Source organism: Rhamphochromis sp. 'chilingali' (assembly GCF_963969265.1).
Source record: "Rhamphochromis sp. 'chilingali' genome assembly, chromosome: 15".
Lineage (NCBI taxonomy): Eukaryota > Metazoa > Chordata > Actinopteri > Cichliformes > Cichlidae > Rhamphochromis > Rhamphochromis sp. 'chilingali'.
Window position 1 is genome coordinate 33977163 of NC_137942.1, and position 16814 is coordinate 33993976.

A 16814-nucleotide genomic window follows, 5' to 3' on the forward strand; every position below is an offset into this window, starting at 1 on the left:
CTAGCTCTCAAAGGTCCCTGGAGCTGCCGAAAACCCCCACCAGTCGCACCCAAGCTTCAGCCGCTTCAGGTGTGAAGGAAAAAATGTCCATCCCGGTTTTCCCTCCAAGGCACGAGCGATAAACAGAGTTCTGTCCTTTCCTTATAAGATTCCTAATTATTCAAAGTAACACTCAGATATGCCATTCAGCGTGTTAGTACGAGCTCGGGAGCAGCTTGGGAGAACAAGAAAACAGAGACTGCTTTAGGTTGCCTTCCCAATCGACTCAAAGGTTTATTTAGTACATAACAGCTTATATAGAGGGAAAAAAAAGGTTCGTGTGTCAGCTTTCCCAGTTCAAACCGGTACAGACCAAATAAGGAAACGTCTTCCTGCCTTGTGAGCAAAGAAGTATCCTTTGTGTAGTTTATCAGTTCAGCTACAATTTATGATCATCCCAGCAAAATACACTCCTAGACATAGAATACAGAGTTCTTTCATTAGTGAATTCTGAAACAAACCACCTGGCCTTTAACGAGCCTTTTTCTAAGAGATAAAGAAAAAGGGAGGATGGGAGTAAGGAAGTGGTCTCGTCTCTGTGGTATTTTCGACCTTGGGGTACCAGCCTGTGAGTCTTACACATCAATTCTTGGGTCAGAGAGAAAGAGAAAAACAACTAGTAAATGGGCCTTATTGAGTAACAGTTTCATGTATGATATCAACTATAAAACAATATCCTGTAAATGCTATCATGGTATCAAAATATCACAACAAGGTGGGAGTGCTCCGTTTTTCTTCCGACGCTCCAGCTTCTGCGTTGCCGTCCCGCATGTCAGAGGCTCAGCTGTACGCCCAGGGCTTCCTTGCCTTGGAGGAAGCGACGCTCACGCCGCCGTCACTTTTCACCTGCTGAGCAACTCCCAGTGGTGACTTATAAGGACTGCCTTTCACACATTCCACCTGAACCCATGACTGAAAAGAACAATAAACTCACCCCAGACACTGTTGGAATCTCTCTTTTGGATGATGGTAAAATGGCCTGTATTTGTATAGCGCTTTTCTAGTCCCTAAGGACCCCAAAGCGCTTTACACAACCTGTCATCCACCCATTCACACACACATTCACACACTATGATGACATGGCTCCCTTTGAACAGGGAAAAATCAAAGACAATAGTCACTTGCCTGTAAGTGCTGTTAAAGGAAAAACTGTGAGCAATGTTACCAGGTCTAAGACACTCAGTTCAGGTTCTGTCAGTTCAGCTTTTGTCAAGTTTGGTTCAGTCATCCCCACGTCAGTTCACTCTTAAACCTGTTAAACCAAGGACGTCCATGTCTGGTCTGCCCCGGCACCCATGCCGGTCCCCAGGGTGAGGTCAGCCAGTATACAGCCCATCTTTGGGCTGTGTAATGCCATCTGTCTTCCCCCTGAGAAAGCTGAGGTGGTTGTAAGCTTCATCCAGATAGTAGAGCCAAACTTATGGGCTCAAAATGTGGTCATAAATATTTTGTACTTGTAAAAAAGATTTGTATGTGTAAAAAAGATTTGTGTGTGCGTAAAAAAGATTTGTATGTGTAAAAAAGATTTGTGTGTGCGTAAAAAAGATTTGTATGTGTAAAAAGAATTTGTGTGTGCGTAAAAAAGATTTGTATGTGTAAAAAGAATTTGTGTGTGCGTAAAAAAGATTTGTGTGTGCGTAAAAAAGATTTGTATGTGTAAAAAGAATTTGTGTGTGCGTAAAAAAGATTTGTATGTGTAAAAAGAATTTGTGTGTGCGTAAAAAAGATTTGTATGTGTAAAAAAGATTTGTGTGTGCGTAAAAAAGATTTGTGTGTGGACTTAGAAAAAAAACCCCTGCAAGTTACAAGTACGGATTTTTGACCCTATTTTTCTTCCCTTCATCTGATTGGTCAATGTCATGTCAATCACAAATGTAACAATCCAATCAGAGAACAGATGGGTTTGGCTGTCGGAGGGGCGCTGTTTTGAACTGCAGGTCCTTGAAGGGTGATACCGTTTGAAGCTGGAGGATCGCTATATAAATATCCGATAGCAGCTAGGTCCCCTAACTTTCAGTAGCTGTTGAAAGGATAAAGTTGTGGTATATCAGTGGTTAGAAATAACATTATTACTTTAGGATTAGTTTAACACAAAGTCAGGGCTGACCCAGGACCATTGCTGTGAGTCACAGTGCGCAGCATAAAAGTCCTTTCACATCGGATGCAGGATACGCTGCTAATGCTAACTAAAAGCAAAGGATCCAGAATTTGTTACGCTGGCTGCTGGGCTCTGTGGGTTTTTGCAGCAGCTCTAACTGTACTAGATGCACCTGCTCCTTGTCTTTTCTATCTCTGACTTTATGTCCTCTACAAGAGTTTGTTTTTTTTGCTAGTTCTTCAAATGTTCAATAAAAACATGTATGCTAATTCATAACGAAGAAAGCTTTGTAATGAAGACTGTCATTTCCAAAACACTGCCCGCCCCCACCCCGCGGTCCGCAGCGCTGTTGAAAAGGCTGTGGAAGTCCCTGTATTAAACACGTAGACCTGTGACACAAAAATCACCAAACTCGGACGACCACAGACTGTTTTCCTTCGTGGTGATGAAGGAAGTCAGCGACGTGATTGGACTTACCAGCCACATGCTGAATGTCTGTGGTAAACTCAGAAATGGCCGCCAACTGGCGCTGCTGGCGTGCGCTCCATGGGTCAGAGACCTTGGACATCGCAAACGTCAAAGGTTTGTGGTCAACGTACGCAGCAAAGTTGCGACCCTCGAGGAAAAAACGAAAATGCCGTGTCGCGAGGTGCAGGGCCAGCAACTCCCTGTCAAAAACACTGTACTTGTGTTCAGCATCCCGGAGCGTACGACTGAAAAAGGCGAGCGGTTGCCAGAGACCTGAAACCCGCTGTTCCAACACTCCGCCCACTGCCACGTCCGAGGCGTCGGTGGTCAACGCGATCTCCGCCGACGGAAGCGGGTGGGCCAGCAGGGCGGCGTCAGCCAGCGCAGACTTGGCTGCGGAAAACGCACGGACGCGTTCAGGCAGCCAGTCAACCGGATCTTTGGCTGTTTTACCTTTTAAGGCAGCATAGAGTGGCTGTAGCAGGTGGGCAGCTCTGGGGAGAAAGCGGTTGTAAAAATTTATCATCCCCAAGAACTCCTGCAACGCTTTAACCGACGTGGGACGCGGGAAAGCCGAAACGGCCTGGACTCTGTCGGGCAACGGAACCACACCTTCAGCGGAAATGCGGTGCCCGAGGAAATCCAGAACAGGCAACCCAAACTGGCACTTGGAAGGGTTGATGATCAGGCCGTGCGCTTCCAAACGCTGGAAAACCTGGCGCAGATGGGACTCATGCTGGCTCGCTGAGCAGCTGGCCACCAATATATCGTCCAGATAAACAAAAACGAACGGCAGCCCACGCAAAACGGAGTCCATCAGCCGCTGAAAGGTCTGGGCGGCACCTTTCAGGCCAAACGGCATGCGCAAAAACTCGAACAAGCCGAAGGGGGTAATGACAGCGGTTTTAGGAACGTCTTCGGGGTGCACGGGAACCTGGTGATACCCCCGCACCAAGTCAATTTTAGAAAAAATCGACGTTCCGGCGAGATTGGCAGAAAAATCCTGAATGTGGGGGATGGGGTAACGGTCATTCTCCGTGGCATTATTTAAACGGCGGAAATCTCCGCATGGCCGCCACCGACCGTCCGATTTGGGCACCATGTGAAGCGGAGAGGCCCATGCACTGTTCGAACGCTGTACAATGCCAAGGCGCTCCATGGCTGCAAACTCTTCCCGAGCGACGGACAGTTTCGCGGGGTCGAGGCGGCGCGCGCGCGCGAACACCGGGGGCCCGACCGTGGGAATATAATGCTCAACCCCATGCTTCGTTACCGTGCTAGAGAAATTAGGGACAGACAGCGATGGAAACTCTAAAAGCAAACGCTGAAAAGCATCCCCGGAGGTCACTACATTAGCCCGAATCAGGGGCTCGGAGGCCCGAGTAAAACAGGGTAGCGAAGAAAACGAGAGAGCATCGATTAAACGTCTGTTAGCGACATCGACAAGTAGTCCATGAGCACACAGGAAATCAGCACCCAAAATAGGTACAGAGCTAGCAGCAACAACAAAGTTCCACTGGAAATCCCGGCCATGAAAACAAACAGTCACCAACCTTTCCCCAAACGTTTTGATGGGAGAGCCGTTAGCTGCAATGAGCTGCGGCCCACAGTTCGCTGCTAGTCCGTCGGCAGCGGTAGGGGGAAGGAGGCTCTTCTGGGAGCCGGAGTCCACGAGAAAACGTCTCCCGGAGCGCGAGTCCTCTATGAAGAGCAGCCTTTCTGTATTGCCAGCGGTCGCGGCTGCTACGGCGCGCTGGCGGGTCAGTTTCCCTGGGCCGTGAAAGCGCAAGGCGGCAGGCAGCGACGCGCTCTGTCGCCAAAACGCTGATGGTAGAAACAGATGCTCTTTCCGCGGTGCCGGCGTGTAGCAATCCCTGCCGTCAGCAAGGGGGCGGATGCTCCGGGGGAGGCAGGTGGAGGCGTGGAAGGTGCCGCCGGCGTGTCCGTAGCCAGGGCGTGAACGTCGAAAGTGCGGCTAGCCAGGAGAATACGATCCGCTTCTTCAGCCAGGGAGCGATAATCCTTCGCAGGCAGAAGCGGAGAGTTCGTGAGGACAGCTCTCACGGCGGCCGGTAGTTGGCGAAGGAAGAGGTGCATGAAGAGGAAACCACCGTCATCCGGCCCGAGCAACGATAGCATGTTCTCCATGAGCTCGAGCGCGGTACCGCCACCCAAGCCTGACAGGTTGAGGAGCTTTTCGGCTCGTTCGGCGTCGGAGAGGGCATAGCGCCGAAGAAGCAGCTCTTTGAGGGCGGCGTATTTCCCTTGGGCGGGTGGGTCCCGGAGGAGCGCCATCGCGCGACGGGTGGCCAGCGGGTCGAGCGAGGCCACCACATGGTGATACTTCGTGTCGTCAGCCGAGATGCCGCGAAGGGCGAACTGAGCCTCCACGTGTACGAACCATGACGGGGGGTCATGGAGCCAAAAGTCCGGCAGTTTCAGCGCCACAGCGAACGTAGCTGCAACAGGAGGCGGAGGTCCGGTGGCCGCTGATGCATCCATAGCGGAGTGTGCGTTATCTACGGCCCGTTGCATGCTCGAGTCAGGGGTCACCAATGTGGAGGTAAGCATCAACGACACAGCTCTCAGTTCTCACTCCTTCTTTATTTGTCTCCAACATCAACTGCGCATATCGCGCCACAAAACACAGGAACACACTTCCTCTACACTGGGTGTGAGTGGAGCCCTCTAGTGGTCCACCACAACACATACAAATCTTTTTTACGCACACACAAATTCTTTTTACACACACAAATTCTTTTTACACATACAAATCTTTTTTACGCACACACAAATTCTTTTTACACATACAAATCTTTTTTACGCACACACAAATCTTTTTTACACATACAAATCTTTTTTACAAGTACAAAATATTTATGACCACATTTTGAGCCCATACGAACTTGACACAAGGCGAGAGTGAGACACCACAGCAGTTTCTCTACCAGGTGATAGGGTTGAAGCAGCGGGTCCTCTTCACATCCAAAATGTCTGATGCAGGCATAAAGTACAATCCAGCTACTGTTCAGGATGTTTTCTTGCACTCGGTCTACCAGGGGCTTGGGTATAAGCACAGTAACATTAGTAACATTAGAGGTTAAAACCTCTGTTGTCAAGCAGAGAGGTGAGTGATGAAACAATCTTGCGCCACATAATGAGAATCACTAGCGAGGAAAGTGAGAGGCAAAAGAGAATAGGCTCGTCCCGTCGACAGAACACAACTAGCGCACATAGTGCTCAGTCTGAGCTCAACACCATCCAGGAATCTAGTAAGTAAGACCGACCAATTGACACGACCAAGACTGACCCGATTAAAGAACTCACAGCTAAAGTTAATGAGCTCGCTGGGCTGGTGGAGGCGATGAGACAACAGACTCTAGCACGAGCCTCAGACCTAGCAAACCCATACTCACAAAACAGGTCAAGAAACAGAAAAGACAAAACCTTTGGGTGTCCAAACTGTGTTGAACAGAACCGTCCAGATTGTTGCCATTGCTTCATCTGTGGGGAAGAGGGTCACAGGGTGGTTGGCTGCTTAAAAAAATCTAAGAACCAGGGAAACGTGAACCGGTCTCTGCAGTGGGGCGCCCAGTGACTGAGTCCAAAAGAGAGCCCTACAGTGAGCGCTTATTATTATTATTATTAAGGGAGGTGAGGACCCAACCGAGCCTTAACAGTAGCAAACCCAGTCTCCCCTCACCAGTCACATCAGAAGTAGTTAACTGGCAGCAGGGTGAGGCACTCGCTACGTCTGGTGTTATGGCACCACACACTAAACGTGGGGCAGTTGCTAAGCTAATCGGTAAGAAAGCTCTCATACAGCGTAATTTGAATGGCTTAGCAGTGAAAGCACTACTTGACACTGGTGTCGAGATTGGAAAGACAGATACTTGCCTGACTTAGTCATGCGACCTCTGTCAGAGATCATCGAGGAAATTGATGAGTTGAAAGTGTGCGCAGTCAATGGGGGAACCATACAATTTGATGGCTGGGTACCCATCATGATCAACTTACCGGGGGGTTAAGACCCAAGCCTCTCCGTCAGTACTCCGGTCCTCGTCAGTACCTTGCCAATGGACAAACCATTGATTGGTTTCAATGTCTTGGAACAGATCATTGAGGGGCAACCAGAGTGGTTGATACCTACTCTTGTTATCTTGCTGTGTAATGCCATCTGTCTTCCCCCTGAGAAAGCTGAGGTGGTCGTAAGCTTCATCCAGACAGTAGAGCCAAACTTGACACAAGGGTGCTTGAGAACAGGTGAAAGGGATGTGATTATCCCTGCTGGACAGGCCACCTGGGTAAAGTGCCGGGTTCCATCAACCATCAATCCATCCGATTGTTTGGTGCTGTTTGAGGCTGATGAGGGTAATCAGGCCCTAGAGCAGTTGGATGTCTGGACAGGGTTAGCTGAAATACAGAATCCAGCTAAGCCGTACGTCACCATTGCTCTGAGTAACGACACCAAACATGTTATCACCTTGACGAGGAAGACAGCCCTGGGCACCTTACAGCTGGTTGAACGTATTGTGGAGGCCGAGGCCCCAAACTAGTCCCCACTTACCGTAACAGTTCGCGAGGTAACGGTGGAGCCAGCTGAACCTCTACCAACGTCATGGCATCCGCCAGTGAACCTTGAACATTTGGAGGAGGAACAAATAGAGATTGTTGAGAGAATGTTGTTCGATGAGTGCAGGGCCTTTGCGAGGGATGGGAATGATATTGTAATCCTGATCTGAAAATGGTGATAAGCCTAAAGGATGACATACCAGTGCAGAGAGCATATACTTCCATACGTAAGCCGCTGCTACGGAAGGTTAAAGAGTACGTGCAAGACCTCCTGGTGAAGGGATGGATAGTAAGATTCAAGTCCTCTTATGCTGCTCCCATCGTGTGTGTACGGAAGAAAGACGGTTCACTCCGTCTTTGCATAGACTACCGTCTATTGAACCAGAAAATGGTTCCGGACCGACACCCACTACCTCGGATACGCGACCTGCTTGACACCTTAGGGGGGTACTCCTGGTTCAGCATCCTTGATCAAGGCAAGGCTTACCACCAGGGGTTTGTGAATGAAGGCTCCCGCCATCTCACCGCCTTCACCACACCCTGGGCCCTATACGAATGGGTGAGAACCCCGTTCGGGCTCACTAATGCACCTGCCGCCTCCCAGAGAAGTATGGAAGAGATCTTAGGTTCGCTGAGGGATGACTGTTGCGTACCATAGCTTGACGACATCCGCTGTTACTCCCAGTCTTTTGAAACCCATGTCGAGGTGGTCCGCAAAGTGCTTCAGGTCCTACAGGTCCATGGTGTGAAGCTGTGGCCTGAGAAGTGTGAGCTTTTTAAAGAAGAAGTTTGTTATGTGGGGCGCTTAGTTAGCGCTGAGGGCATCAGGATTGACCCAAAGGATCTGGAGGCTGTCTTGGCTCTGAAGACCAAGTCACCACAGACAGTAGGTGATCTTAGGCGGGTCCTGGGCTTCTTTAGCTACTCTCGCTCTTTCATACAGAACTTTTCGAGGATAGCTCAGCCACTGTACGAGCTACCCCAGAGCAAATCTTCAGAACGGCCCACTCATGGCCGTCAGAGTACTGGAACAACTGGTCGACATGCTAGTCCATCCTCCAGTGCTAGCATATCCAGACTTTGACCAACCCTTTGTTTTGCACACTGATGCATCTGAGCAGGAACTGGGCGCTGTGCTCTACCAACAGCAGGGCGGGAAGTTGTGCGTCATTGGCTATGGGTCACGAACCCTGTCGCCTGCTGAACAGAACTACCACCTGCACAGTGGCAAGTTGGAGTTCCTGGCTCTTAAATGGGCAGTGTGCGAAAAGTTCAGAGATTATCTACGCACCACACTTCACCATTTACACAGACAATAACCTGCTTACGTATATCATGAGCACAGCTAAGATTAATGCAGTCGGTCATCGATAGGTCGGGAAATTGTCAGATTTCCAATTTAGCATCAAATACAGGCCAGGAAAAACAAACATAGATGCCGACACACTGTCCCGCATTCCTCTGGGTGTGAACAACCTTGCGTCAGTGTGTACCGAAGAGTTGTCACAGGAGGTGGTAAGAGGGGCTTGGGAGGGAGCAAGAGTAGCCCAGCAGAAAGAAGTTGCGTGGGCGGCTGTCCTTTTGGCTTCCTCTCAGGACGTCATGCTGCAGCCAGGCGCGGCTCTCCAGGAAGTCAAACCTGATGACCTGATGCAGGCACAAAGGGATGACCCCACGATGAAGGAGGTCATCAGACTTAAAGAGTCTAATGTCAGACTCAGTGAGAGTAAGAGGAGGTCGTTAGAAGGATCTGCTTGTAAACTCCTCCGCTAGTGGGACCGATTACACCTCAAAAATGGAATCTTGTGCAGACGAACACCCGAACAAAAACAACTAGTCCTACCTCTCCTGTACCAGCCTATGGTACTGAAACATCTTCATGACCAGATGGGTCATGTCGGTACTGAGAGGGTCCTTCATCTCGCACGAGAGAGGTTCTATTGGCCTCATATGAAGAGGTGCATAGAGGACTACGTCACTATGAAATACTGTTGCATTAAACAAAAGAAACCCACAGTTCATGTGCGTGCACCCATGGGCAACCTGAAGTCCAACTCACCGCTTGAACTTGTCTGTACAGACTACCTACATCTTGAGAAAAGCAAAGGCGTGTATGAATACATTTTGGTGATGGTCGACCACTTTACACGGTTCGCTCAGGCCTACCCAACCAAGAACAAATCCGGGCGGACTGCAGCCGAGCAGATCTACAATGATTTTATACCTCGCTTTGGGTTCCCCAACAAACTCCATCACGATCAGAGGCGAGAGTTCGAAAATGAGCTCTTCCGAACTCTTGGGCAGCTCTCAGGGGTTGGTCATTCTCGGACATCCCCATACCACCCCCAGAGTAATCCCGCAGAACGATTCAACCGCACCTTGCTGCAGATGTTGCGTACCCTGACAGACAAAGAAAAGGAAACATGGAACGATCATCTCCCACAGGTTGTACACACGTATAACTGTACTCGTCATGAGTCCACTGGTTATTCCCCACATTTCTTGCTTTTTGGCTGTCACCCCCGCCTTCCGGTGGATCTTTTGTTTGGCCTGGTTGAGGAAACTGAACCAGTGTCGCACAGGGGGTATGCCGAAAAGTGGCGTAAGAGAATGACAGAGGCCTATCAGGTTGCCACCAAAAATAGCCTCTTGGCTAGTGCTAAGGGGGAGTCGTACTATGATCAGAAGGTGAGGGGAGTGGTACCGAAATCAGGGGACAGAGTGTTGGTGAGGAACTTAGGCGAGCGTGGTGGACCCGGCAAATTATGCTCCTACTGGGAGAACAGGATATATGTGGTCAAGGAACAGGTTTCGGATAACCCAGTGTATGTCGTCCATCCAGAGGGTAATGACCAGGGAAGAACTCAGACCCTGCACTGAAACTTGCTCCTGTTGGTCAATGATTTGCCAGTAGAGTTCCCACCACAACCAACTAAACTAACCTTAAGATCGACACACAAACAGACCAATGATCGAGTGAGGTGTAAAGACAGGGAAGGACGGATAGAAAATGCTGAGACCTTTGATTCAGATGATGATCCGGGCAGTGGCTATTAGTTGAGGGTACCACCGACCCAGGCTGAGTTCAGAACAACTGTCCCTTCCGAGAAACAGGCTGTCAGCCAGGACAGAATGGAACCAGGGACGCAGACACAGGCTCGGTTTGAAGGAGAATCTGTTCTGAGCCCGAGGGATCTTGAAGAGCCAAGACGAAGGACGCCTGTAACAGATGCCGAGGACATTGCTGAGAACCTGTCAGAGATGGCTGGGGCCCACGGGGAAAGTCGACTATGAAAAGAGGGTCCCATGGCACCTGAGACTGGGGATGAAGTTGAGACTTACCAGTATGACCACGAGAGGAGTGACAGTTCGGCAGCCCTTAACTTGCCTCAGTCGGAAGTAGAACCCGAGTCACCTCGACATGAGTGAGCAGGCAGCAGACTCTCCGTTGAACTCACCTGCCCCACTGAGGCAATCCACCCGACAGAGGCGTCCAGGCCAAATGCTAACCTATTCATCTCTAGGCCATCCAACATACCAGTCATGGCCCACTGTAAACATGGTAGATACTTACCTCGTGCCTTTGGCTGCCTTGTGGCCCCCACAACCTAGCTTATCTTCATTCCAAGGCCCACTGGTTGTCCAGATACCATATCTATCTCTTTTCTACCCCATATGTAGCTATTAGGAAGAAGCCATAAGCTATGGTGGTTACCTAATCCCAGAGAACCAAACATTCCTAAGTGCTTGAAGTTTTAATTTAAGGGTTTTGATTATTCACTGTGTGAGATTTGATAAGAATACAGAGACTGTAAGTGCAAATTTGTTTCAAGTGTCAGGAGCCACTTTTGTTGTAGGTGAGCGTGTGGCACCCCTGTGAGGGAAAGACCACATTAATATTATTTTGTGTAAAACACTCATGTAACGGGACATTCTTCATTACTATTGTCACAGGCTGGGTCTCTGACCGGATGCTGAAGACGCTGCTGCAGGCGATGATGCGGATGCTGAAGACGCTGCTGCAGGCGATGGTGCGGATGCTGAAGACGCTGCTGCAGGCGATGGTGCGGATGCTGAAGACGCTGCTGCAGGCGAAGATGCAGACACGAAGGCTGGACCAGACGAAGATGCAGACACGAGGGCTGGACCAGACGAAGACGCAGACACGAAGGCTGGACCAGACGAAGACGCAGACACGAAGGCTGGACCAGACGAGGACGCAGACACGAAGGCTGGACCAGACGAAGACGCAGACACGAAGGCTAGACCAGACGAGGACGCAGACACGAAGGCTGGGCCAGGCGAGGCTGAAGGCACGGAAGCCGGGGCCGCAGCGGGCGAAGATGCTGAAGACGCTGCTGCAGGCGATGATGCGGATGCTGAAGACGCTGCTGCAGTCGATGATGCGGATGCTGAAGACGCTGCTGCAGGCGATGGTGCGGATGCTGAAGACGCTGCTGCAGGCGATGGTGCGGATGCTGAAGACGCTGCTGCAGGCGAAGATGCAGACACGAAGGCTGGACCAGACGAAGATGCAGACACGAGGGCTGGACCAGACGAAGATGCAGACACGAGGGCTGGACCAGACAAAGATGCAGACACGAAGGCTGGACCAGATGAAGATGCAGACACGAAGGCTGGACCAGACGAAGACGCAGACACGAAGGCTGGACCAGACGTGGACGCAGACACGAAGGCTGGACCAGATGAGGACGCAGACACGAAGGCTGGACCAGACGAGGGTGAAGCTGGGCCGGGCGAGGACGAAGCTGTAGCTGAAGCCGGGCCAGGCGAGGATGAAGCTGAAGCTGGACCAGGCGAGGATGAAGCTGGGCCAGGCGTGGATGAAACCGGGCCAGGCGTGGATGAAACCGGGCCAGGCGAGGCTGCGTCCTCAGGGTGAGGCGTGGCAGTAGCAGGTGGTAGCGCTGCAGGTGGTGGTACTGCAGGAGGCGGCGCTGCAGCCACGGGTGGTGAAGCAGCCACAGGTGGAGAAGCAGCCACAGGTCACAGAAGTCAATTCGCCTGTCCGCCGAATTTGAAGTCAATTTAGGATACTTTCCTTTAATAAACGGTAAGCATTATACATATGTTCCTCACTTGGCTTGCTGTTTGTTTGCTAGCGATAGGCTACTTGACGACAGCATTAGCTAACCAGTGTTCTCTAGACCAGCGTTCCCCAACTTTTTGGGTGTTTCGTGGCCCGGGGGTTGGGTCAGGCAAAATTGCAGTAGCTTCCCTGATCATTTTACAAACATAAGTGAAGAGAATCTGGACTAAAAGGCCTAGACTTATGGTTGTGTGCTGAATCTATGAATCAAACTATCACCTGGAAACATAATTAACTGGTCCATAGCTGTGAAACTGGACATGAGTTCTTGATTCCATGGAGATTAACAGTAATCCAGAAATTTACAAATTTGTCCCAGGGGCATCGCGTAAATGTTGTCCCTGGGACATCGCGTAAATGTTGTCCCTGGGACATCGCGTAAATGTTGTCCCTGGGACATTGTGTAAATGTTGTCCCTGGGACATCGCGTAAATGTTGTCCCTGGGACATCATGTAGAAGTTGCCCTGGGACATCGTGTAGATGTTGTCCCTGGGACATCGTGTAAATGTTGTCCCAGGGACATCGTGTAGATGTTGTCCCTGGGACATCGTGTGATAGCTTGTAAATAATGGAATGAAAATTATTGATTGTTATTAACTTGTGAAAAAGAAGTGTAACAAATCCACATGTTATGTTCTTACACCCTTACAGAAACTGTGACTCCTTCACAATGTCAGGTAAATGTCAACTCATGTTGAATAATCAACCAATCAAGCCTTTTATTATCACATGCAATGTTACACGTACAACTGCAATGAAAATTTCACCCCCTTCTGACCATACATATATTGCTTAAACATCACATTGGGAAGACAGGTCGGAAACAGTTAGGAAGGTCAGAAAACAATTTAATTAATAGATGAGGGGAGAGGAGGAGAAAAAAGAACTACAACCAGACAAAGCTCCTAGAAGACTGAAATGGATGATGGTTGCAGCATGCAAAAAGAAAATGATATCTGTTGACTACAGCATATGCTTTCTCACAGATTACCTTGTGGGAGTAGCTGGACCAAACTCTATTGGTATTTCAAGTTTGAAATCCCTGTTTGACCAGACTAACATTTCAGATGAGGTACCTCTTGACATAAAAATCCTTTTATGTTGTCATAAAACTAATGTTAAATTCTGCTTTAAATACACTTTATTGTACAATTTACTTAATGAATCGTATTCCTTAGTTCTGTTTTTATTTATATGTATTTATTTATTTGTTTTATAAGGTAATAGATGGCCTAATCTATTTGCAGTGTGAGGTATGTTGAAAAGCTTGTTTGATCATAATGACATAGCATGTTTACGTTTTTTGTAATGTATTTGAAAACATAGGTGTATTTATGTTATTTTTATAGAATTTCCCTCACATTTATCCAATACCAAGCCAAATCACTGGAAAAATTTTGGATGGGTCCACAAGAGCACAAAGTGCATACTTTTTGAAGGTATGACTTGGACTGTGGTAACTATGTTCTTATCACAAAGGGTTTATAAGTTGCCACTATAAACAAACAGCATTTTCCAAAATTGAAGCCTTGTCAGAAGAACCTGAAAAATACCTTTCTGAAACCTTTTCTGTGTAAAGACTTGTTCAAAAGCAATGCACACAGATTAAAACATTTCTGTCTTGGCCAACTGATAAAGAACACCAAAAATTTAGTGGTGCGTGTTGAGTCTGTGGTCTTGATTTGTTTTGTACACACTATAGAAATTAATTAATGTAAACAAAAAATGACACTTTCTATATGTTTGTGTATCTGCAGAATTAATCACAAGTCTCACCTGACAAGCTTTCGCAGTTTTGCAGTGTCATTCTTGACAGAAAAACATACTTGTCACATTCTTTTTATTTCCAGAAAAACATCTTTCAGATGTATGAGAAATTGATTGGAGCCTGTCTGGAAAACGGCAGCCACTGGACCTTGTTTGCAAGTTGCACAGATTTTGCACTCTCTCTAGTGCATGATACTTTTCAGTGTCCCTCATTAGGAAAGCTCAAGGCCCAAGCCTACCATATCCATCTTTTTACAAAACAGTTTTGTGACATACCCAAGAGGACCATAGTCTATATGAATTCATTTGGCGAGTCGGAGGTCAGAAAAAGTGCGGTGTTGAAAAACTGGAGGTAATTAATTAACATATTTAACATAACATATTTAATTTAATTGAAATCATTACCGAACGTGGTTATTGATTTTTCTATATGCTTTTTATTTGTAATAACTGCGATCTCTCAGCTCATTTGCTTCAGCAAGAGGCTGCGCTGGAGAGTGGACCTTGTCACATGTGAGCCACCCACATCAACAGGATGGGAACTCATGTGGAGTGCATGTCATAATGGTACTGAAAACTATAGCTTTTACCTATATAAGTAATGTTTACATTTTTGCCTATTCAGTTTTTAAAGCCTTAGAGGCAGGATGGTAAAATCTCAATTTTTTTTGTAGATTGAACCATTTCAGCAGTAATGCTTTGCTTTGGTTGCTGTTTTTTTTTTTTTTTTTTTCTCGGGGGGGGGGGGGTTAAAAACAAACAAACATTTCTTTGTTAATCTAATTCTTTTTGTTCTTTTTTTTTCTTTCTTCTTCGTCAATTATTAGTTTGCCCAATCTCTCATTGACGGTAAAACACAAGTGGAGGAGTACAACACTGAAATCACAAAGCTCAGGTCCCGACTTTGCCACTACTTATTTTCCTCAATAGGTAAAGATAAAATTAGCTGCCTTCTTTTTCTCTAACATTGGAAAATGTAACTTGTACTTAAACAAATTATATTTTGCAGATCGAACTAGGAAGTGCAGTCAGTGCTGGTGTGTGATTGCAGCCAAAGACCGGGTACACTATGACATGTCCTTAGCCATATAGATTGTTTATTTAATGGACTTTGTTCATTTGTTTTTTGTTTGTTTATTTCTTCTTCTTCTTTTTTTTTTTTTTAATTCACAGGTGCAGTGCCAGAAATGTGGTGCCTACAAGCACATGCGTTGTTCAAAGTCTGTTTGTGGCATCTGTATCTTCTGTGAGAGTAAGTCACAATATAACTAAACAATGTCCAAAAATGTTTAAAGTGAAATTTTTTTTCGTAATTTTGCCTTTGCACACCAGGACTGTGTAATTAAAGTGGACGTTTCAAGATCTAGTTTTTACACAAAACTATTTTAGACATAACTGTGTCGTATTGTGGGGATTTCTCTTCACAATTAAATTGATATAGTGCTGTTTATATCATTCTTCTTTATGTAACAGCACAGTGCAGCACAGCAGAGGGAAAGGAGTTGTGCAGCATAGTAGGTGGCTATACAGGAGGAGCAATAGAAGTAGCCAGTGAAGAATGTCATCAGGGAAAGCATCAGGCAGCGAATGACAAAGGAAAAGTTCCTAAGGGAGAGAACATCTGCAGCAAATCGACAAGTAACAGTGAGATAGGAGGACTGACAGTCAGAGATGAAGGTACACAGACTGAAAGAGATGAAGGTACACAGACTGAAGACAACGAAAAAGAAGCAGAAGTATACGGCACAAGTCTGAGTACAGATAATGCTGCTGCTGATGATGTTGACAGGATCGATGCAGATGCAGAATTTCAAACTGATTCAGAAGGAACTAGTACAGTTTACAGAGTGCATGGTCGCTTATCTGTACCAAGCTCAAAAAAGAAAACCTACACAATAACAGAAGACGAGATCAAGCGCAGAATCAACGCAGAGAACATGTCAGTTCATGTTTTCAGAGGTTTGATTGGGGTAGGTATACATTTCGTGATTTTGATGTCACCTGAAATAAATCCGGGTTACTCGTATCAATGAAGTGACAATGTGGCTGGAAATTGTGCATTTGCTGCAACATATACACAATTACACCATGTAAACAAAAGCATTTAACTTTGTGCGCGTGTGTGTGTCTCTCTCTGCTCTTTTGGTGTTTGCACTTTTTCTTTTTTAGGGCCGTAAAGCCAAACTGCCCGCAATGATTCTTGACAGGCCTAAGAAGGCCAAAACTAAAGTAACAGTGTTTAGTGTTCTGAGTGAAGAGGAGGCTGGGGAGCTAGCCCTCGGGTTTGCCGGAAGATTGGCCTGCGATGTCACAACAGACATGGTCTGTAAAGGCATCGACCATTCAAGTGCTGATATGACAAAGTAAGTTAGTAAAACAATATGAAAGTTGTATCTTTTTTGGTATTATTTGTCATTTCCCCGTATTTGGGTTATTGGTGTAACATTGTTAATCTTACTTTCTAATAACAGACAGACTCTTCTCAAAATCCAACACAATCTTTTTTTTTTTTTTTTTTTTTTTTTTTTTTTTAAATGACATCAGAAACAGCAGTATGCGACATTACGTGATGGCAGAGCTTCAGTTCATCCTTTGTCATTTTTTTTTTTTTTTTTTTTAATAAATAGGACAGGGGGAATGAATGAGAGAAAGAGGGGGAGAGAAAGAAAGAAAACCAAAGGGGAGAAGAGACGGTGAGAAGGGGGGGGAAGAGAGAGAAAAAAAAAAAAAAGAACTCCTGGGTCACCTGTATGGAGAAA

General features: G+C 47.1%; 1 protein-coding gene and 1 long non-coding RNA gene across 2 annotated transcripts; both read left to right on the forward strand.

Moving 5' to 3' along the window:
- Positions 1 to 12206: 12206 nt before the first annotated feature.
- Positions 12207 to 14210, forward strand: LOC308411984. The gene is made up of 6 exons (XR_013974509.1): positions 12207 to 12251; positions 12940 to 12965; positions 13275 to 13360; positions 13509 to 13541; positions 13638 to 13727; positions 14139 to 14210. It is a non-coding gene; the product is annotated as an uncharacterized lncRNA (long non-coding RNA).
- A 49-nt stretch (positions 14211 to 14259) lies between these two features.
- On the forward strand, positions 14260 to 16556 carry LOC308411224 (uncharacterized protein). Its single transcript, XM_080905073.1, has 7 exons — positions 14260 to 14407; positions 14520 to 14622; positions 14883 to 14985; positions 15065 to 15117; positions 15229 to 15307; positions 16225 to 16418; positions 16527 to 16556. The coding sequence occupies exons 1-6, from the start codon at positions 14352 to 14354 to the stop codon at positions 16230 to 16232; spliced, it is 402 nt and encodes a 133-aa protein (XP_080761199.1). The 5' UTR covers positions 14260 to 14351; the 3' UTR covers positions 16233 to 16418; positions 16527 to 16556.
- Positions 16557 to 16814: the final 258 nt, after the last annotated feature.

Coding starts and splice junctions, on each gene's coding strand:
- LOC308411224 (XM_080905073.1), top strand. CDS start 14,352: ATGAATTCATTTGGCGAGTCGGAGGTCAGAAAAAGTGCGGTGTTGAAA. Junction 14,408..14,519: donor GCGGTGTTGAAAAACTGGAG/GTAATTAATTAA, acceptor GCGATCTCTCAG/CTCATTTGCTTCAGCAAGAG. Junction 14,623..14,882: donor GTGGAGTGCATGTCATAATG/GTACTGAAAACT, acceptor GTCAATTATTAG/TTTGCCCAATCTCTCATTGA.